This window comes from Cricetulus griseus, chromosome 2 (assembly GCF_003668045.3).
Source record: "Cricetulus griseus strain 17A/GY chromosome 2, alternate assembly CriGri-PICRH-1.0, whole genome shotgun sequence".
Lineage (NCBI taxonomy): Eukaryota > Metazoa > Chordata > Mammalia > Rodentia > Cricetidae > Cricetulus > Cricetulus griseus.
Window position 1 is genome coordinate 14013218 of NC_048595.1, and position 23260 is coordinate 14036477.

Here is a 23260-nt window from a genome sequence, read left to right on the forward strand (position 1 = left end):
ACCTGACTTTGCAATCTATCTTTGGGGTATCTTGATTATAGAGGGTTCTACCCTTCAAGGAGCAGGCTCAGGTAATCAAGATTTTGACCCCTAGCTACTCATGTTGTGTTGCATAGACAGCTCCAGGTCCCAAAGAGAGAGAACCCATACTGTAAAAATTGCCCCTCAGTGAAATGTGTCATCCTAATCCACAAGTGGGAACCCCACACAGATGTCCCTCCCATTAAGTCCTAAACAACTAGCTTGGTATAGTGGCCCATGCCGTGAATCCCAGCATTTGGAAGGCAGAGGCAGGAGGAGCTCTGAGTTCAAGGCCATCCTGGTCTACAAAAAAGTGCCAGGCCAGCCTGGTGTACTTAGTTCCAGGACAGCCCCATCCTCACATATACATTTTGTTACATAATGTAACAAAATAACAAGTAGGACATGTTAGTTCATGCTGTGCCTTTAATCCCAACACTCAGAGGGAGAGTGATCTCTGTGAGTTCAAGAATAGCCTGGTCTACAAAGTGAGTTTCAGGACAGCCAGGGCTACATAAAAATATAAATCTAAGCCGGGCATTGGTGGCGCACACCTTTAATCCAAGCACTTGGGAGGCAGAGGCAGGCGGATCTCTTGAGTTCGAGACCAGCCTGGTCTACAGAGCAAGTTCCGGGACAGCCTCCAAAGCCACAGAGAAACCCCGTCTCAAAAAAGCAAAAGAAAACCAAATATAACAAACAAACAAAAAAATACAGCATAATGGGTAGGAACCAAAATAGAGTCAGGCAGTTTCCTCACCAAGGCTACATAGTGAGACCCTGTCTCAAAAAACAAGACCTAAACAACTGTACCCTGCCATTGAACTGCCAGCCTGCACGGAAGCCCCCAGGTTGGGAGCCAGTAGAGTGACTCCTCTGAACTCTGCTCTCTTGCTTGTTGCTGCTGTAGCACTGTGCATCTAATACTTTCCTGCCTTTCTGTCTTGGTGAATTCTCTCACGGTCTGCATGTCACCAGCCTGTCAATGCTGTCCTTTGTGTGGTAGGAGGAGGCACTTAGTGCATGTGTGGCACTAAGGCTATGTGAGGGTGCAATGATATGAAAAGATTGTCCTGGGCATACTCCACCCTCAGCGGAGAGGTTCTGTGTGCGTGGAAGTCAGCCCAGGTGCTGTTTGGAAGTCCTTAGTCATTGAGCTATTATTGAATGAGGAAATCTTGGGTCAGGAAGTCTAGGACACCAGAGGTTGGGGTGTACACCATTATGTACAAGGGCTGCAGAGTCACGTAGGGGCTAAGCTTAGAACAAGAGCGACACCTGGCCTGGAGCTTTTGCCATGGCTTTCTTATCTGGGCTCCTTCCTGTTCTGTGAACAGACACTGGGGAAACCTCCAGGTGCCATCTAGAGAGCAGGGGACACAGCGCCAGCTGACAAAGCCTGGCTCATGAACCCAAACAGCTATTCAGCTCTTATCCCAGCTGGGGCAAGAAGAGGCTTTTAGCCCTGGCTATCCTGGCATTCTATATACCACGCTAGTCACAAACTGAGAGCTCCACTGCCCCTGTCTCCTGAGTGCAGGGATTAAAGGTGTGTGCCACACCACACCCAGTTCTTGGGTTGGGAGTTTTTGAGACAGGACTGTCCTAGAGAGCTAGTTAAAGATGAAGGTGACTTTGAACTTTTAAAACAATGTGTAAGAACGTTTTGCCTCCACATATGTGTGGCAACCCTGTACATGCCTGGTACCCACAGAGGCCAGAATATGGCTTTGGGTCCTCTGGAGCTGGGGTGAGACTGTTCTGAGCCATCATGTGGGTGCTGGGGGTCAAATCTGGATCCTTTAGAAGAGCCAGCAGTGCTTTTTACCACCAAAGCATCACTGCAGCACTAGACTGAGACCTTGAACTCTTGATCCCTGTGCTAGGATTTCAGGGATTGCAGGTGTCCTGTTATGATAAAGCTTGAGGGGGACCTTGCCTGGGGAACCACGCTCGGATTCCACAGCAGGCTAGGGTGACCGAGGCAGGGGACAATCACGTCAGGCAGACAGAGCTTAAGTGAGAAGTTTTATTAGAAAGGGAAGGGGTGGGGAAGGAAAGAGAACAGAGGTAGAGAGACAGAGAGAGACAGGACAGAAGAGGGAGACAGGAAAAGTCCTGTCTGCCCCAGGGGAACAGCATGAAGAGAGAGCAGGAAGAAAGCTGGAAAAGAGAACAGGAAAAGAAGAGTGTAACGGGCGAGGTCTTTCTTTTAAAGGGGTCCTTTGCACCTGCATACAGACTACACAATCTTGGAACCCTGAGCTGACCAGGGTACTGCCTGAGTGCATTCTGCCAGGTGACAGGGGCGGGCCAGCATAATGCCTGAATCCCCCAACCCCCACTGTGCCCAGTTTGTATGGCGCTGGCTCGCCCACTGATTCGTGCAAGGGAAGAGCAGAGGGCTACTGAGTGAGCCAGGCTGCAAGCATTTTTTGACTTGTTCCATGCTGTCTGTCCCTTAGCTAAATGGCATCCCCACTGCATAGAGGAAAGTTTGTTGTGCCTGTCCCACTCACAGCCCACAGCAATGTTTTGACAAGGCCCACCTTTTCTTCGTTCAGATCTGTCTTTACAGGTTGCTTTACGAAACAAAACCTCAGAGAACTAGTTGATTCATGCTTGTTCCTGCATTTCCCCCAGAGTTGAAAGCAATTAAATCTATGGCACTGAAAGTAGCATTTGTGTGTGTGGTGTGCATGCGCGTGCGTCGCTAGGGGTGGCATGTTCTAGCGGAGTACTTGCTCACTGAGGTGTGTCCCCATGCTAGTTGTATTTTGTTGCTTATTTTTCCATTAATTGTTTTCATGTGTGTATATGCCGGTCAGTTCTCTTCTTTCTCCATGTAGGTTTCCCCAAGCCTTCAGGCTTGGCGGCATCTCTCTGGCCCAGAGTGTCTAATTTCAATATTTGCTTTGGGACGGTTTCACTATGTAGGCCAAGTAAGCCTGAAGTTACTTCTGAGGACTATGCAGGCCGCCAATGCCCAGTTTTCTTTTTTAGTTGAGGCAACATATGGATGTAAAGTCCGGACCAGGCTAGCCTTGAACTCACAATGCCCCTGCCTCAGCTTCAATGTTGATATTACAGGTATGAGTCATGGCACCAGTCCTGTTATCTCCCATGGAATTCTGCACTCCACACAGGACCAAATAAAAGAAACCAGGACTAAAAGGGTCAGGGACATTCCAGAAGACGCGGTGGCAAACATGCAGCCACTGCACCCAGGGAAGGAGATGACTAGCTAGCTAGTCAAGAAAGGTGTTAAGCGAGCCCTGGGCCCTGCTTCAGTCCCCGAGAGCAGCAGAGAGAGGCTCTGAAGAGCCCAGTGCCTTGAGTTCCCATCAGTGTGGAACAGGAAGCTGCAGACATAGCAGGGAATGGCTGGTTCCCAGGCCACTGCTGTGGTCCTGGGAGGGTGAAGGCAGAAAGACTGCAGTGGTGTGGGTGTGGGCTGAGAAGAGCTCCAAGTGTGAGGCAGGTGACAAAGAACACAAGGCCAGCACTAACTGCGTCCCAGTTTCTTTTTATTTATTTTTTTTGTTCTTTTTTTTCCTTTTTTTTTTTTTTTTAAGTATGGAGGCTCAAGTAGAAGATGTAGATTTTTTGTTTGTTTAAGCTTTACAAAAAAAAAAAAAACAAAACAAAAACTCCTTTTGCATTCCATAAAAATTGACAGAAAAGCACCTGGCCAGAAGAGCAGCCGGTTGCCAGCCCCCACCCTCACTGTGGTCTCCTTGGGATGGGCACATCTGCGCAGGACAGTGCTGAAGACATCTCTTGGTCCTTCAAAGCTGTCCCCTGTCCCCCCGGCCCCCAACTCCAAGCAACTCCCAAACACACATGGAATCAGATTTCCAGTTTTTCTTCTCTTTCACACACCAGTTAGTTCATAAAATTTTTTTGTTTTACATTTTTTACACCAATGTAACAAAAAGATGGAGGGCGCAGTGGCTGACAGTGTATTTATGCTTATAAATGGGAGAGGGGAGGAAGACGGGGCCAAGGCGAACAAAAACCATACGGTCTCTATGGAAACTTCTATGGAAACTTCGCAGTAAGTGGGCCTTGGAGCCAGAGGAAGGTGGTTATCGGGCTTTATTCTTGGGGAGCGATGGCGCTGCGCGGTCGATGCAAACTGTTATGTGACCCATCAGGGAGGGAGAGGAAAAGGGAAAAGGAGCAGAAAACGAGTTTCTAAGAAAGGAATCTAACGAGTGCATGGCGTGTCCAGTTAGCGCGAAGCAGAGGTTTTAACACTGCTGCTTTCTCTTCAAGGCCTCCACCAGGTCGTTCTTGAGAGCTTCCTGCTTTGATTTGTCTGCAAATGTCTGCACAGACCTGAAGGGGATGAAAGAGGTCATCAGCAGGCAGAACAGAGAGAGGAAGGTGGCCTGGGGCCACCGTGTGGTGCCAGGCTGCACTATCTACCCTGCAAAGTGAGAAGCGGCCCAGCATCTCAGTACCTCGCTGGGCAGCATGGGCAGTGGGTGACCTGGCCACTAGATTCCTAGGTCCACAGATCGGGGTACAGGCCTCAAGCTGTTGGGAGCTTCAGGAACCATGCAGCCTGGACCGTCGACCTGGGACCTGCTGCCCATGTTTCTGGCTGAGAGGTGAAGGCTCTGGGCAGCGAGGGCCTTCTAATGAAGCCTCTGCCCCACTCACTCCACCTGCAGCAGAGGCCGGCTCCTTACCCTGAAGAAGCAGGGGTAGCAACTCCCAACCTGCCTGCCCCCCACCAAGTGCTTAGGAACCAGCCTCTGCATCAGTGCTGCTGGCTGCGAACTCAGCCCAGCAAACCCCTGCAAGCCTGCATCCTAAAAGGCAGCCCTTGGGAGGGGTGAGCACCCTGGGCCCTGGTGTCACATCTGGATTGCCAGGGACGACACACTCTTCACCAGAGCTGGAGCCACTAAGGCTTGGAGAGGGTTACAATGTACCGAGTGCTTTTCATACATAAATCTCAATTCTCAGAAGCCATCCCTGGGTGGATCTTCATCATTAAGCCTAATTTCCAGGTCAGGAAACGAAACCCGAGAGTCGGAGAAAGGTCCCCCAGGACAGTTCTTTTCCCAAATGCATCAGTTAAGTAAGAGCGTACTAAACTATGCACAGCAACTGCTGAGAGCTCGAAAGCAGTGAAGAGGCAGGGCAGCATGCTCGGCGGGGCGGGGCTGCGGGCGGCGGGTGGCTCAAGTTCACACTGTGAGAGGCACTGTCAGAAGTCTACCCTCAAGTGCTGGAAAGGGAGAGGGTGAGAAGGAGCAGGACCTGGAGAGGTGACCAGTGAAAACCCGAGAAGAGTCTTCAAGTCGGTGAGGTTGGGACCCGAGTGAAGAAGCCACTGGACACTGCCGTGTGCTCAGGAGCCCAAGCGCTCACCAGAGGCCAACACTGGTGCAGCAGTGAGAGGAGCAGTGAGGGAGTGAGAGTCGGGATAGGGAGGAGGCCATAGCGGGCTGATGGGCTGAGGCTCCCGTCAGGATCCCTCCAGCTGGTTTGCCAGGGAATGGCAGCAGCAGTGTCCCTTAAAAGGGCTCGCTTCAATTGGGACATGGGAGGCCTGCAGATGGCACTGAGGTTAGAACTGATGGCTGCCTTGGACCTGAAGTCAGCCCATTGGTCAGACCACAGTGACAGGGTAGTCTCCAAATTGGAGCTTCACTGTACACCCCACAGGCCTTGTCTGGGCTGGGCCTTTGGTGTCCAGCCCCGAGGCCTGCAGCGTCCCAAGAGCCTTGTTTTAAAAACTTCTTCCTTTTCCAGATGCTGGCTGCGTTTGCACACTGGATGTGCCATAAGCCAAGTCATGGTTCTTGGCCACTGTCAACAAGCAAAACTGTTTTCCTTTCCATCAGCGTGGACTGCTGGAGGACAGCTGCAGCTCGTTAAGGGAGGTTGTGTGGGTCCACGCAGCATGGGGACAGATGCCCAGCAGTGGCCAGTAGGGAGGCGTGCGTGCTGGCCTGGCTGGGGAAGGGGATTCAATCACTCAGAGAGACTCAGAGGGAGAGCACACTTTCCAAGTCAACAGCCCAAGGGGACCTGAGTTGTAGCTTTCGGGCCTGTGGGATCCTTGGTAGGAGAGAAGGCAGGAATATCTGGCTGTGCTTCTGTCAGACATGAGGCAAGACACACAGACCCTGCTCCTTAGCCAGTGGGATGGGTGCACACAGTGCCCTCTGCTGGAGAGACCACGGTAGTGCCACAGACTAAGCTTGTCTGGAGCACAAGCCCAAACCTGGCCTTTGCCCAGAGTGAAGAGCACACACATCGCACACGCACACACGTGTCCATACTATGTGGGGCTGAGGCTATGCGTTAATGTGGCTACCCACCAGCTGTGAGCGGACACAGGTTAGTGGCAGGGTCTTGGCAGGTTGGTGAGTCCTGTTTAGTGGGGAGGTCTCACGCCCTTCAGGCAGGGTACCTGGATCGGCTCAATTATCAGGCTGGATGTAGACCTGGCGCTGGGTCAGCACTTGAGAAAGCTCCCTCTGCAACTGCTTAAACTTGTGGTTGTCAGGGATAGCGTCAAGAGATCTACAGAGAGTGTTCGGAGAGGATGAAGCCACAGCAAGAGAGCAACAGCGACGCAGAACGAGAGGCCGAGAGCCATGGGTGAATTTCAGGCAAGGACAGGAGAAGGCGGCCGGCTGCCTCGGCACTGGGGCTGAGCCTGTCTCAACCACGGAGCTCTATGTTGGCAGCGGCCTCGGTCTTCAGGGGTTCACACCTGCCTCCACACAGGCTCAGATTCCTCGTGCTTTCCTGTCACTACTGGAAACGGTGGAGGCTGCCCAGGCGGGAAAGTGTGCACGGGACAGTCGGTACCATAGCCCCCAAGGGACCCCTGGGGACCATGAGGAGCTGCTAATGACTTACTTAAACTGGTCTGCTGGGCAAACTCACAAGTTACACCCTGCCTTTCTTTGGGCTGCAATATGAAACCTGGGCCATAATGGCATCAGAAGACAGGGCCCCAAGGGCTCAGCAGAACCCATGAACTCACAATAGAGCTGGTGGCAGAGACTTTCCCAATTGTTATCAGCTCTCCTAACCCCGATGGCACCCTGCCACCAGATGGGACAAGGGCTACTGAGAAAGGTGTGGGTGGGGAAGGAACCATGTGACTCCAAGGCCAGAGCTATCTCGTTCACTCCCTCCTCAGTCACTGTCCTGTCCCCAGCTGGGTTCTGCTTCCCACTACACTACTAGAGCCAGAGAACACAGTGCATCCTGCTGGCTTCTGCAGAACCCAGAGCATGGTGGCTGGGGCCCTCAAATGCAAATGCATGCCAGGCTGCTCAGCTCTCTCTGGTGTCTTAGGATCTGTGTGTGGGCTCCCGGGCCCCAACGCCAAAGGGTCTGGGCACACTTTCTAGATGGCCAGTGCCTAGCTCCAAAGTGAAGGCACCAAAGGCTGCTGAGGTGAACAAGCCCAGTGGCCAGGGCTGGTAGAGGTCACAGAAAGTGCTGGAATGGCTTCTGAGCCTTTCACACTGCCCAGAAATCCCTGACCACATCTTGTAACGAGGAACCCAGAGGCCCAAGACCATAAAGCACTAAGTGGACAGGACATAAGCCCCACGTTTGGCCCTAAAGCGTCATAGTCATGGTACATTACCTCAGCCCATTGACGATATCCTTTGTTTTTCCAAAGTAGATCTCATTCAGTGTACTTCTGATTTTATTTTCCATGTCCTGGGAAGGGAGGTGAGTCAGTTGAGACGGCAAACAGAAGCCCCTGAGGCCCACACCCACCTGCCACCATCCACCCTGTAGTCCCCTCTGCAGCCACATGGGGGAGCTATGAGGCTGCTCCCTTGTGCTGAGAGCAGCCAGGCTGTTAGAACCCCACCTATAATTTGTGTTTTGGGTCTTTCTTGTCCTTAGGCACTGATGGCCAATTCTGACCACTGCTGGGAGCGGGTCTAAACCACACCACCAGAGCACTGCCTGGCCACCAACTCTGTGAACAGTTCTGTGAAACCAGAGAACATATCTCCAGTCCAAAAAACTCCCCTTCCAAATAAGACGTGGTGACAGGCCAGGCTGTGGTGGCCACAAGTGAAGCTGCTCCAAGGCCCCTGGTGTTCCAGGGATCTGTTTCCACCCTGAGTTCAGATCAATGTTCACACCCAGTGATCAAGGGAAACAGGGCTTCATGCTTCCCAGGGCCAGCGACAGAGCAGAGATGCTGGGGTGGGTAGTTCTGCAGCCGAGTTCTGCAGCATCCAAGTCAGAAGAAAGCTCAGAAAACCCAAGGCGGGGCAGGATCGGCTGCAGCAGAGAGGGAGGCTGCGGAGGAGCAGGCTGGTCTATGCAGCACCAGGGCAGCATGAGCCCGGGGCCACTCACCTCCACCAGGCGCCCGATGTTGGCTATGTGTGGGGAGCAGTCACTCACGGTTTCATCTTTCTCCATCTGCAAAGACACAAATGTTGAGTCAAGAGAAAGCTGCAGCTCCAGACTGCCGCCAACTCACCACTGCCTTGCACTTCAGTCTTCTGCCCCCTGGTGGCTGCCCCTGCATACCACAGTCCTCTGCCCCCTAAAGGCTCTGTGGAGCTGTGTTATGTTGCAAGGCCATTTTCCTAGCACAAATGACTGAAGTTTTAGATTGCAAACAGCCCAGTTGGCAGACATCCTGAATCCCTAATTTTTCTAGGGCAGAGTTTCTTGATGCCACTGAACAGGCTCCCCTCTCAGCTCCTGGGGCCACAACAATGAGGCAAAGGGCCACGCGGGCCAGGTCACTCCTGGCAGGCACAGGTACAGGATGCTAACCGGTTCTGAGTGAGGCCTGGTGTGGCATTGGAATCTTTCCTGCATCATAACAGCCACATCTCGACCAGCCCAGCAATGGCAGCCATGGGATACTGTCAGCTAACACCTGGCTGGGGGTGGGATGCCTCACAGCCCTGTCAGCTAAGATTCTGGGGCCAGCAGAATGCAGCGACACACCTACAATCATGTGGGCAGCTGTGGAGGAACTCCCACAGCTAGCATCCTCACCACACCAAGGCTGGGAGCTGTGCAAGGAAATGTTAGGTCCCCGGTTTACAAAGGGCGGAGACAGCCAGCTCCCAGTGCATGAAGGGAGGAGTCCGTAGGTAGGGGTGAGACTCTGCTGTTGGCTTTACCTCTCTGACAAGGAAACAACAGTGTAAAGGTGGGAGCAGCCTATCTTCTGCTTCACAGGGCACCAGGAGAGTATTAAGTATTTACAAGGTCAACATTGGGGATGGAAAGATGGCTCGGTGGTTAAGAGCACTAGTTGCTCTTCCAGAGGACCTGGGTTTGATTCCCAGTCCCCACATGGCGGTATATGACTGTCGGTTACTCCCATTCCCTCCTCCTGGATGACCCAGAGGTCAAGGTATAGCAGAGCTCAGGCAGGACAAGAGAGCTAGCAAAGCCAGGGTGTATGGGAGGAATCCCGAGATGCCAGCAGGGCTGTGAGTTGGCCTGCAATGTGGCAGAAGGAACTGATCTGTCACTGTGTATGTTTTAACTGAACTGTCTACAACAAGCACATACTCATACTACAGTTAGCTCTGGACCGCTAAGGAGGAAGAGGAGGGCTGGCCATTTAGTACAGTGCTGCAAGGTGAGAATCCAGTTTCCAGTAAGAGTCTGGAGCCAAGCCCCTTTCAGAGCCATGTGACTCAATGCAGAACAGAGTTCTGGTCCTGCCAAGAAGGGGTTTGGCTACGAGCTGCCCACAGGTGGTGGTGATGGGGGGAGGGGCTGCTAGAGTCATTGGTGCCTTGGTCCCTTACTCTAGGTCCTGAACTTTCCTGGGCACTCTTTGGCAAGGGGTCCCAGGGAGTCCTGCTCCTTAAACTGAGAACTGTCATGACAAAATGAGAGTAGTGAGCGTGCTCCTGGTTGCAGCGACAGCCATGGCTCCATTTCAGGCGTGGTCAGCATTTCACGATACAGGAGGAGCTGGGAAGCACACCCGAGAGAAAGGACAGGGCCTGCCACACATTTTTAAAAGGAGTGTTTAGAAACAAACATTCCAGCCTCGGGACTGCTGGGAACTGCTCTGGTGGGTGGTTCGGATGTAGTGAACTGCACCTTCCTAGTCTCTCTCAGTGCCCTGGTCTATGCAGAGGGAGATTCTTGCCTTCACCTCGCCCAAGGAAGAGATGAGGGCTTTGAGGTCTCTCAAGGGCCATTTCAGTGAGGGCCCGTGCCCCGGGGTGAGCACAGCCTCAGGGTGAAGGACTCTCACCTCTGGGTGAGTAGAGTCTTGTAAACAACTCAGTGCCTTATCCCCATTTTCACACTCCAGGATCAAGAGTCACCTTCCAGCACAGAAAGATTGAAACCACTAGACCCTTAAAGGAATTGTGTGTGTGTGTGTGTGTGTGTGTGTGTGTGTGTGTGTGTGTGTGTGTGTGTGTGTGTAGCTGATGGACTCCCCAGGAGCACACAGGGGGCCTCTAAGCTCAAGATTCTGGCACAAGCAGGCAGTTTCCATAGCCCCCTTGCCTGCCCCCACTGCCTCCCTCCTCTCCACACCTGGCTGGGGTCAGCTTGCTGGCAGCGCCGACCCACCAGGAACAGAACTATTTTTGTAATGCATATATTATTACACCCTCATAAAAGAAGCTGCCAGAAGGAAAACATTTTTATGTTCTGTGGCGGCACAGATGTTCCACAAGGTGGTTCCAACAGAGTCTGGAGTCGGGGCCTAGCTTGCCTGTCCCCAGTGAGACCCTTCCCCCCCCTACGGAGGAGATGGGGGAGACACATTAGTGCTCGGATCTGGTGGCTGCTGTCCTCAAACGGGGGACGGTGCTTCCCACTGCCACAGAGGTTCCTCACCAGTGGCTCAGTCAACAGGACACCCCGTTCAGAAGCACGACGACTGCCTTTAGCTCATACCCTAGGAACAAAGGGCTCAGCCTGCCTCAGCCTCCATGTCCTTGCCTTTACTGCACACTAAGTAATGAACATACATATAACCAGTGTATGCCTGGTAGCACGTACTGTTTGTTAAGGAAGCATCTTGCCCAGGGCCCTGTGGTTTGTGCCCAGCTTGTGCCCAAGACATGAAGCTGTGTCAGGCTAGGATCAAACCTGCCACTGAGCTGGAGAGGAAGGGAGGACTGTCCAACTGCACTGGCAGCTGCACATTCAGAAAGACACACCAGAGCAGCAGCATGAGCTACTCCTTACTGCATGGAAAGCAAGAGTCAGAGGGGCACAGGCTTTCAATAGACACCATCAACTCCACAGGGCACGTCGAGTTTTGGAAAAGTGAAGAGATTTGTCTGGTTACACGGCTGTGAGGCAACAGAGCTACAGCCTGGACCAAGTTATGGAGGATTCCAAAGGCAGTTTTCTTTGAGGTGACCTCTCTGGTGGGTGGATTTTGTATAATGTTTACCAGAAAAGGCAAGTAAAACCTGCGAGCAACCCAGGGTTCAGAAGCTTTGAGATGGGCTCATTGCAGCGTCACTGGCCTCCTAGAGGCCCAGCACCCTAACCCTGCATCTCTTGCCCTGCCTTCCACAGCCAGGGAAGGGTTTCCTTCTGGCTTACTGTACCCAGGTCATTTGACAGACACTCTACTCTTCTTAGAAAATGCATCACTTGGGGCTGGAGAAATGGCTCGGTGGTTTAAGAGCACTGACTGCTCTTCCAGAGAACCAAGGTCAAATCCTAGCACCCACATGGCAGCTAACAACTGTAACTTCAGGATCTGACACCCTCACACAGACATCTATACAGGCAAAACACCAATGCACATAAATAAAAATAAATAAATTATATAAAAAACCACATCACTCAAATGGCACCATCCACCCATCTCACGAACCAGAGCCTGCTGCCAGGAGCTGTGTTCCAAGGCAAGCTGTTTCTAAAGGTCTGTTCTGCCCTTTGTTCCCTCCACCGGCAAGGAAAAGCCATGGCTTGGTCTTCTTCTTCTTTTTTTTTGGTTTTTTGAGACAAGGTTTCTCTGTGGCTTTGGAGGCTGTCCTGGAACTAGCTCTTGTAGACCAGGCTGGTCTCAAACTCACAGAGATCCACCTGCCTCTGCCTCCCGAGTGCTGGGATTAAAGGTGTGCGCCAACGCCCAGCTGGGCTTGGTCTTCTTACAAAAATATCTTGCCTGGCCTAACTGCCAAGCCCAGGTCACGGGGGCCTCTCCCACCAGGGTCTACAGGCAAAGGCCACTGGCCACTGGGTGGGTTTTTCCTGAAGACCCCAGAGTGCGTGTGGCTCATGAGCAGGGAGGTCTGCTTGCAAACGACCAGTGTGCCCAGTCTCCCCACTCAATACAACATTCCACCTTCATGTCTAAATATTTACACTCTGAAAAGAAAGTTCAGTGAACATCTGCAGGGCCCTGCCCCGGATGAAGTCCTTGGATCTCTTTCCAGAGATTTATGGTCCGCCTCATTCCCACGTCTCTGCTGTCACACAGGCGAAGTGACCTCTCCAAGCAGCTTCCTTTTCCTATCTTGTACTTGGCAGGTAGCACTTTTTCCCTCATTCCCTGGCCTTCCCGCCAGGGCCTCTGTGGCGGCCTGCCAAGGGGCACCTTCTGCCACCTCCCTCAAATGTAGCCTCTGCCTTGGCAGGAGGATGCAATGAGGCTGCAATGAGCCTCCAGGAAGGCCACAGCTGCTGTCCCCACCTCCTCACAGCTGCAGGGATTTGCCAAAAGACTATCTCCCATCTAACTGATATCCCCAAGGGACAGCTTTGAGTGGAAGAAACCAAGGACACAAGTGAAGGGTGAGGCAAAGCTGAGGAAAAGTTCCCAGCAGGGTGTCCCTACCAGCTGGGGACATTTATCACAGTGACAGGTGACACCAAGAGGGGTTCTCAACTCACTTGATATGTCCCCAGAAGCCATAAGGAAAAGAGGGCAAGAAACAAACCTCAACTACTCCGGGGGGGGGGGGCTACTCCCCAAGGAGACAAATCCTGGCTTTCCTGTACATGGGGCCTGGGAAGCTTGGGAATGAGGGAAGCCCTAGGGTCAGGCTGCTGGGGGACAGCAATACTGGGGAAATAGGGACCCGGTCATCCTTGACGAGGCGTCTTCTGACAGCTGAACGGCATGGCATATGGGGTCAGTGCCTGGCACTATGGGCCTGGTGAGTCAGCTCCCCCAACCAAGGGGCCTCCCTTCCTGACACTGGAGTGGGTGTGTGAGTGACAGAGGAGGAAACCCTCAGCCTACTCAATGCCAAACTGCATAGTGTATGTGTGGGGGGACCACCCTCTTAGCCCACCACTGACAACTAGCGGTTACCCAAGCCCCGACTCAAAGAGTGTGTGAGAGGGAGGGTACTACGTTAGACACGCGTGGGTTCAATTCTTAGCTCTGCTACTTTTGTTCTACTCAATTATTTAATTGCATGGGCCTCAGTTTCCTTACCTGTTAAAATGGGAATGGCAACTGCCTAGAATGTGCTTAAAGGAGACAGCCAGGCAGCCGTGTGTGCCTGCTATCCGTGTGTTCAAGGCAACCACAGAAACTTTCCCAGGGCGCATCCGAGACTCACAGCTGAGACCCTCACCCCCACTGCCCTGCTAACTCAGGAGCTGTGCTTGGTCCCGTGCACTTGTCTGCCCTGTGGCTCTGCTTCCTCACTTTTTAAGCTCCTTGCACTGGAGTCAAGCCTCGGCTTTAATTCGCCTTGGATGAGTTATGGCTATGGCCCCGAGGATGATGACAGAAGCACGGATTTCCTCAGTAAGGCCCCAGGAGCACCAGGCAGCAGAGGCAATGTAGACAGGTGTGCTGAGGACAGCCACTCACCAGGCTGAGTTTGGCTTGGCAGGGCTACTGAGCACGGCACTCCAGGGCCAGATGCTGGCCGACAGCTCTGATTTAAACTATCAGGAAGACGGAGGCTTAAATATTTGTGCAGGTCACTGTATACCAGGTGTAATTACAGACAGTTCCCAGCTGCAAGGAAGGCAGAAAACAGCCTCTGGATGGATTTAGGGGTTCCCACCCATTCCCTGGGTGGCAGGGAGACGGGGAGGGAAGGCTGTGTGGAGCTGGCTGCCCATAGACTTGGCTGGCCCGCCTATGTCAAGGGCCCTAGCAGCTGAGGGCCCATGCTCACACAGCAGGATGGGCGCTGCCCTGGGTACTAGTGCTTGGTTCTGGGATGAGCCTAGGGCAGCCTGCTTGTCTTAAGGATCAAGGCTCTCTCTCTCTGTGGTCTCTATCCCTTGGCACAGCAGAGCTGGTGAGGGTTCACCATGGGAGACTCTAAGGCTCCAATGGTTCCCCAGATGTGCAGGCTGGTCCTGGCCATACTGCCTTGCACTGTTGTTTTTCAAATGCATCCAGATGCCTTGCAGCTCGAAGAATGCAAGCCTACATAAGAGTTACTAGCCTAAACTCTCCTGAAATGTTTTTCTCTTAAGAGCTATCAAAAGTAAAATTATCTTGGGTGGTTTTGGTCCCGTAAAATGAGCCTCCTAAGCAAGTCTTCTCCTACCATGTTTCATCCCAGACCCCAGTGTGATGATCCTGTGGAGAAGAGGCTCTTCTGAAGGCAGACACTTAGGAAGAGGCAGGCTCTGTGTAGCAGGCTCATAAACGCTTCTGCTCCCGAGGCCTTTGTGTGTCTGCTCTTCTCTGTTCCCTGTGCGCGGGGCTACCTGCCCCTCTGCACAGATGACACAGGGCCCTCTCCTAGGATGGGCAGGTGTGGAAGGCTCTGGAAGGTGTCAGGGTTATAAACATGGAACTTCAAATGAAGTGCTGAGGGTCTGAAACCTGCGTAGGCGCCTCTAGTAGTCCCTGATGTAGATGCTAAGAGAGGCCTATGCCAGGGCATGCAGTGGCAGGAAGTCCAAGATCTACGTTCTGCTCACAGCCCGATGGGACATCCTGGAATGTGGTTGCTAGCAAAGGACAGGTAGAACTTGGCAAACCTTCATGCACACACAGCTGGAGAGTCCCCTATCAAGAATCCTCAGGCGGGAATCAGACCAGATCGGGGAGTAAGCAGCTAGGACTGAACTGCAGAGAACAACTCACATGGAGTCCGCAGTCTGACTGCTGGCAAACAACAGAAAGTGGACATGGGAGATTCTAGCCGGGGTGGATGACGTGCAGCAATCACTCAGTCCTACCACAGCAGGCAGCCGGCTGTGAAACAGCTGATCTACAGCCACAAGCAGCTCAGAGAACAGTAAGGTGCAAATAAGTCCCCCTTAGCTGGCCGATGGGCAGCTGGCCATACAGGCTCCCCCTAACCCAGGCAAAGGGCTCATCTGCTTCTGGCACCAGTGGGCACTACAGGAGGCTGGAATAGAAGTTCTACCTGTCTGGTCAGGCTGCCTCCCAGGTTCATGGTGCCGGAGCCGGATTTGTTGGTCTGCAGCCACAGCATCACTGTGGAGGTCAACTTGTAATGGGCGGTCCGGCCACTGGACTTCTCCTGGGAGAGAAGATGAAGGACACACAGTACATGGGGTGAACCTGAACTGAGGAGGGAGACTTGGAGCCCCCACCCCATGCCAAGACTATTCCTCCCTTGAAAAATCCCATGGTTTTTTTTGGCAGATCTGCAATGGTGCGTTAGGTACTTCAGGGAGTTTCAGCATCAGTAACTACTATCACCCTAACTTATTTTTATCCAAATGGCTTTGGGCATTTTTAGGAATTAGTGGGGGTGCATATCCTAGCACGCCCCTTGTGGAAGCATCGTGACATCAGGGCTGCCCTGCGGGTGTGGCACATGCACTGGGGGGTGGGGGGGGTGGGGGGGTGGGAGGTGGGGGGGTGGGGCTGGAGGGGGTGGGGGGTGTACCTGCACTTCGACCACATGGATGGAGTCCCAGCAGCCTTTGATCTTCTTTGACCCGTCTCCAGCCTTCTTTATGAGGATCACTCCAGCAAAGCCGTGATCAAGATCCCAGAGGTAGACAGATGAGACACCACCTTCAAAATACCTGCAAGAGACAATGCCCACGGACCCTTAGATGCTGAGCCAGCTCTGGGCCTTTGGCCCAGGTCCCAGATTGTTGCCGATAATGGTGCGCTCAGATGGTGCCCTAGACATCTGTCTAGGGTTAAGCACCCTCCATGGAAGATGCCAGGGCTGACCTTTTGACATGGCCTGACCATCCATGGCTGCAGAGACAGAAAGCCAAGGATGCAAGGAAGAGCGAAGATCAGTCTCTGGTTTGATCTCTGTCTTTGGCAAGCTTACTGAACCTCTCTGGGTGTCAACTTCCTCCCAGGGACAAGATCCAGCAGAGTATGGCCCTCCACACAGTACAGAGTTGGCCATCACTGGGAAACGTTTCAGGATGGCTGTCTGACAAGCCTGCCCCACATTCCCAGCCATACCAGGAATCAATCGTGCTGTTTTTTCAGAGTGACCTGCTAGAGAGCCCCAACAGAAATGAAGGGCTGTGTGGGGGACAGCACTTCCTCCTCAGGTCCAAGCCAACACTGTAAAACCCACAGAGGAGGGAGGGGAAGAAGGAAGAGGCCATTACACTAGGGCCCCAAATCCAAGGGTGACACGTGGATAGGTGCTGTGACCTCAAACTCTGCCGATAACCAACCAACACAACTCCAGGAAATCACATCTCTTGGGGCCAGTATTTTCCTCATCATAAAGTCCAGGGCCTCTCTAACCTCAGGTAAAGCCCCTTAGTTCACAGGCACACTCTCTGAGGTCAGGAGGCTGGCACCATGGCAACGGGCCTCAGACCCCACAGCAGTTGCATGGTAGGCCTCAGGCAGACATGGTGCCAGCAGCCCTTTGACTGGCTCTGCCTATGACTCATGCAGTCAGGGACAATATGCTAAGGAGGGTGATTAGAGTCCTACTGTGTAAATCGAAGCCGAAGGAACAATAACAGGACACTGAAGGGGAAAAAAAAGGTAAGTGGACACCCAACAAATGATTTATTGGGGTGAAGAGGGTGGGTTTTGGCAAGAAGAGACAGATTCTCACTACCAAACCCAGGCTAGCCTGTCCTTGAACTCACAATCCTTCTGCCTTGGTCCCGAGTGCTGGGGTTCTGGTGTGAAAGTTACTACTTTTGATAGTAAAACGAAATATATCCAAAATTAACAAGCATCCGTGGCTTAGGTCACAATAAAGTTGTTACATATTTTAAAAAGAAGCCATATGTTAGAGAATGAGGAGGAGTCAGCTCCATACCTACAGCCCCACATCCTTAGGCATTGGTTAAAAAAAGAAAAGACCATGTATACCAAACATGCACAGACTTTCTCGTTTTCTGATTCACTAAGACAAACTGCTGCTAACTCAGCATCGAGTTTTCACTCTCTAAGGAATCTCAGCAGTATGGGTGCGCACTCCTGTGGTGTGGATGGGTGTACGCCTGGCATTCCAGCACCTGAGAAGCCGAGGTAAGATTGGCAGCAATTTGAGTCCAGGCTATATACTGAATTCCAGGCCAGCCATGGCTTCAGAGCAAGGCTCTGTCTCACAGCAACAAGGGTATCATAAGCAATCTATCATGACTTAGAATATATGGGAGGAGGCAAGTAGGTTCTGTGTAATTACTCCATCATTTTACATGAAGGCCTTGGGCATTCAAGGACTCTGACATCCACTAGGCACCAAGGGTGGGTCAGCTATACTGTTTCTGCAACCCCCGCCCACACACACACACAGGATTTCTCTGTGTAGTTTTGGAACCTGTCCTGGAACTCGCTCTATAGGCCAGACTGGCCTTGAACTCAGAGATCTGCCTGCCTCTGCCTCCCGAGTGCTTCACAGTTTGTTTCTGCAATTTGACCTCGATTCTAAAATGATTTCAAACCAGTAACACCCCTAATAAGATACATACCAGAGCATAGTCAAGAAGATGAAGCCAGAGTCCCCCTCCTGCCAAGGACACCAATCTTCCCCCACATCCACACAGCACCGGTGCCATGGCTTGTCTGTCTTTCACTCTTAACTCCCCGAGGGAGCTCCACTCTGCTCCTGTGTCCCCCCTCCCCACCCCACACAGTCCCTTGAGGACTGAGCCTAGCTAGCCCCTGGTGACAGGACCACTTCCTGTGCCTCTGCTGTGAAGGAGGGATCAAACTGAATCTCTGGTCCTGTCTCCCATCAGCCGGGGTGGGGCATGGCAGGCCTGCCAGGTAGACATCTGTGAGCATCTGTTGGCTAAGTGTCCAAGTGCTGGGCAGAGTACATGCTGCTCACAGGCACAGTTGGGCACCTACGGGACTGGTGCACAGGAGCCATCACTTGGTGAATTCAGGATGTTGGCCAACACGGAGCTCTTGGACCTCACTCTAGGGCATTGATTCTTTCTCTTGTCTAGAAACTCTCTGCAAGTGACCCCCTTCCCCTCAGCATGAGTTGGGATCTGAGGAGCCACGTCTCATACGGTGTGAGGCGCAAAGCAAGCCATTCTGGAATGTTCCTGGAATGTGTGAAGATGGACTGATCACCTCTAGGCCAACCCTACTGGATGGATAGGGGTCTCCTATGTTCTGTGGCCTCAGCTGTGATCCGAGGAGGGAGGTGCAGCCCACAGCAAAGGCATCTCTAAAGACTGAGCTGCCGGATGCTTCCTTTCTGCTCTGGCCACTTGGCCCCATAGAGCACAGGCCCAAAGCCCCAGCCAGTCCCGTCCTTCCTCTGCCCATTGCTTGAGAATCCTCACACTGCAGTGTTGTTCCTCCTCCTGGTGCTGGCTCGGGCTGCCTTGGCGGGGATCAGCAGAAAGGTTGGTGTCATGAAAGCTTTTGTCAACACTATCCAGTGACCAGTTCAATAGCACTAGATGACCTAAGGTGAATCCCCTGGGGCCCACCCTTACTGCTCTATGTTTTTCCAGAAAACAACAGCATTTATTTACCAGGTGGAACAGGCTGTTCCAGCCCCAGCACCTCAGTCCAAAGCCTGGCTCTGCTCTGAGCAGCTTCTCTCAGGTAGCCTTAGCTTCCCCTGAGGGCCACACAGGCCGGGTCTAGAATTTCAAAATGCTGGAACTGAAGGAGGCAAAAAATGCAAGTCCAAGGGTGACCTCCTTGTGGGCTCCCCTCCCTGTATTAGAAGTCTTTTTCAAGAACATCATAAAAAAGGAAATTTAAAAATTAGCCCACAATACCATAAATCGACATTTCCCACAAATCTGACTTTTCCGAAGTTCTTTCCAGGTTTTGTTGAGATGTTAGATTTTATGTAACTGTGAGGGATGGTGCCAGGCGGAGTGTGGCATTTTTCACCAGGCAGCTCCTCCCCAGCTCTTCCACGGTGGCTAGTTTCCCATAGGGAGAATGCTCACTGGCCATCTGACTTTCCATATGGGTATCCTGGCCACAGAACAGAGGCCACGCTGCCAGCACTCCCCATGCACTGTGGTGCTCTCTGTGGGGGCAGAGAGGACATCTGAGACCCTGCTCCTCAGATAGGGCCCTAACACCACAACAACTCAAGAATGGACTTGATTCAGACACCAAGAGGGACCTCTGGGGACCCACAGCGGCTACAAGTCTCAACACGATGGCCCAATACAAGGGGACTGAAGCCCAGGTGATGAGAAGGGCCACTCTGGAATCTTCCAGAAGCCCCAGCTTTGCTGGCAAGCGCTGTCAGAAAGGATTCTTGTACTGTCAGGTGGGAGGTGGCCATGGGGTGCAGAAATAGCTGTACCCCCATTATATGGTTTATGGTTCTACTCTGCGCGTGAAGCATTAATTAAAGAAGGACCTGAACAAGGCTTTGAAAATTTACCCTTACCTACTGTACTTTGATCACAGTAACATGAAACAAGGAAAAAAACAATTTTATGTGGTTCACATTTATGAGTTTTTACATAAAGGCTTTTGTGGGTATTTAAAGAATGTGCTAAAATGTTGTCTAAAACCACATGAAGCCGCAGGAGACGTTGCCCGCCAGAACTAACAGCACACACATGGAAGCACTTTGATTGGCCTTTGTACATTTAGTAAGTCAAATAGTATTAATATTGTTTAAATGCTAACATGCTATTTCAATGAGGTGGCTCGGCCATGGTTCCAGGTCTGCATGTCAACAAGACTGTGGGATCCAACAAGGTCAAACAAGAGAAGCTATATCACTCTGAGTTCTAACTTGAGGTTTTGACAATTTCAAAAGCTCCAGTTCTCTCAGGAGTGAGAAGGGGGTCCAGGAGGGAAAGACCACAGGGTTCCTGCAGCAAGGTGTCTGGTCAAGCAGATGATTATGATTAAGAGAGGAAAGTATGGGCTCTTCTCAGGCCTCCCACCTCAGTGGAAGTGGAAGCAGAAGCAACACAGGGATTGTAATCACTACACATAGCCAAAATGGCAAGCGAGCTGCTCAAATGAGGGGACAGGAACCATCTCTCAGGAAGACCACAGAGATTTTATCTTGGACAAGATTAGGCCATGAATGGGTAGAACTCCAGAAAGCCTCACAGCAGTCTCAACGACAGATCACTGGTGTGTGTGAGTGTGAGTGTATCTGTCTGTCTGTCTGTCTGTCTGTCTGTCTGTCTGTCTGTCTGTCTGTCTGTCTCTCTCTCTCTCTCTGTGTATACACGTGCCCCTGTCTGTCTGTCTGTCTGTCTGTCTGTCTGTCTGTCTGTCTGTCTGTCTGTCTGTGTGACATCAGCTTAGCTGGTGTCAGTGGAGCAGACACTGGTCAGCCAAGTGCCATTGGTCCCAGCAGAAGTCCCAGTGGCTCTGGCTGAGGCAGCGATCAGTGTCTACAAGTGGGAACTGGCTTGTGGAGTGGTCTTGTGCCTGGGATTACAGATTGGCGGCACTGTAGTCCATCTGAGAAGCACAAGGTGGTCACTAAATGACTGCAGCACAAGGGGGCACCTCTGAACTGGATGAAGCAGGAAGGGCAAGGCAAGAGCCTCAGAAGGGCTGGCCATTTGCCAGTGAGGCCAGTCACAATTAGGCACCTACATGAGCGTATTCTACTCCCCTTAAGATCCTTGAACTGGCTGGGCGGTGGTGGTAGTGGCACACACCTTTAATCCCAATACTCAGGAGGCAGAGGCAGGAAGATCTCATTGAGTTTGAGGTCAGCCTGGTCTACAGAGCAAGTTCCAGGACAGGTCCAAAGCTACACAGAGAAACCCTGTCTCAAAAATCCAAAAGATCCTTGACCTGGATCACCATTTCTCTTCTGCATTCCAGATGATTTCTCCCTGAAAACTCCTTCCCAGCTGCACAGTATCAGTCACGCACACAGCCCATGCCCACAGTCTGCACTGCAGAACAAAAAGCAAAAACTTGAGACACTCCAAACAGCCTACTTCACAGAAGTAATGGGTATTCTGGCCGTCAGAACTTGATGGAGTGTTTGATGCTGAGGTGTGCGGAGACCTTGGATGGAAACTGGCTTTGGGAATCTGAGCTGTAACTGTGACCCACCCAATCTGAGTCTTGGCTAGCCTGAACTGCAGATGGAATGAGGAGATGGGCCTTCAGTGACTTTGGAAGCTGGCCCATGCTCCTGCCTCCTGGGATGGTGGCCAGGTTTGAATACAAAGGTTTCAAATACAGAGTCCTGGGCCACAGTCTTTCAAAAAGGCAGCAGGGCCAAGGCCAGGACAGACTTGCTGAGAACTGATCTTCCAGCACCGTCCAAGAAACAAACTGGTTCTAGGGCTTGCAAAGACATGCCTTCAGCCACAGACCTCTGTCCTGGCTCAGGCCATGAAACTCTGGCAGACTTAGACCAGAGATATCCATGATGTTGAGCTAGGCCCACAGAGCCAGCTACATCAGGGGCTTAAGGAAGCAAGCCTCAAAGATGCTAGGTGGGACTTTCTTCTGAAGCTAGATTAAATAAAACCAAGCAGTCCAGGCATGGCTGAACACACTTGTAAGCCCCTTACTCAGAAGGTTAAGGTAGGAAGGTCAAGAATTCAAGTGATCTCCAGACAATGTAGCAGTACTTCCTGAAATAAACAGAAGTGAGGGGATGAAGGCATGGCTGGATGGGTAAGAGCGCTGCGATGCACACATGAATCGCAGCACCCACATAAAAAAGCTGGGCATATGCTGGTGACATGCTTTAGCAGGCAAAGACACCTGTTGCCAAGCCTGATGACTTTAGTCCAGTCCCTGGGGCCCACTTGGAGGAAAGAGATAACCGACTCTCACACAAGTTGTCCTCTGACCGTCACATGCCCGCGCGCGCGTGCGCACATGCACGCACGCACATACACACACACACACACACATACGCATACACACATGCACACACATGCATACACACACATGCATATATGCACAAAATAAATACATTAAGAATGTAAATTTAAAAAGATAGAAAAGAAAAGCTGAGTCCAGATGTGTTGGACTCAGCACTTGGGAGGCAGAGGCAGGCGAGGCCAGTTGGGTCTACAGAGTGAGTTCCAGTCCAGCCAAGGCTAAATAGTGAGGCCCTGTCTCTAAAAATGAAGCAACAAAAACCAAAACAAAAGGCCAGGCATGGCCATGCATGCCATGCTTGCCTATAACCTCAGTATTGGGAAGCAGAGATAGACAGATCCTGGGAGCTCATGGCCAGCTACCCTGGCTAAAAGTCCAGTTTCAGGTTCAGTGAGGTCTACCCCATGGAAATAATGTGGAGAACAGTATGGAAAGCTACCCCAAGGACTCCTTTGGCCTCTGCATGAGTGTGAGCACACCTGCTTGCATGCACTCGGACACGCGCGCGCGCACACACACACACACACACACACACACACACACACACACACACACGGGTGGTGGGGGGAGGGTACCACCAAATGCCTAAACAAAGCCTGGAGTATTAATTGGTACTGACATGGTGCCAAAGACCATTTCCTTATGTGGAAATCAGGGAGTCAGTCAAAGTGTGCCTCTCAGCCTCACTCCCCCAGGTGTAGCCTGGGGGCTACACCTCTCAGCTTAAGGGTATATTCTGAGTGTCACTTGGGCAGGCTTGTGACATCTTACATCTGTCAAAAGCCCCTGATTACACAGTTCCAGGGACAGGGACTCACTGCCTCTGAAGGCAGACATTTCTGTTTCAAACACTGGCTGTGAGTGAAGCCCCTGCCTTCTAGTATCACTTGGAACAGGAATCACACTCCTCACACAAACTCCAAGAGCTCTGGCCTTTCAATCCTGCAGTGTTCCTCCTGTGACATGGTGTTAAGTCACCACGCTCCACTCACCTACCCTGACCCCACAACATCCTGCAGGTGGCCAATGTCCTTCCCAAGGTAGGAAAACACAAAGCTGATACCT

At 52.0% G+C, this 23260-nt stretch overlaps 1 protein-coding gene across 9 annotated transcripts in view; it reads right to left on the reverse strand.

Annotated features, from left to right (window-relative positions):
- Positions 1-3870: 3870 nt before the first annotated feature.
- Capzb (capping actin protein of muscle Z-line subunit beta) overlaps positions 3871-23260 on the reverse strand; it is a 103726-nt gene continuing 84336 nt past the window's right edge. For 6 of the 9 annotated variants that reach the window (XM_027399840.2, XM_027399834.2, XM_027399836.2 and 3 more), the window contains exons 5-9: positions 15831-15972; positions 15342-15458; positions 8386-8451; positions 7652-7728; positions 6465-6567 (exon numbers count right to left, since the gene is read on the reverse strand). In XM_027399840.2, coding sequence (XP_027255641.1) covers positions 6465-6567; positions 7652-7728; positions 8386-8451; positions 15342-15458; positions 15831-15972 — 505 coding nt within the window. Of the gene's footprint in view, positions 4363-6454; positions 6568-7651; positions 7729-8385; positions 8452-15341; positions 15459-15830; positions 15973-23260 lie in introns of those variants that run through there. The other 3 variants (XM_027399839.1, XM_035439460.1, XM_035439459.1) reach the window with 2 other exon arrangements.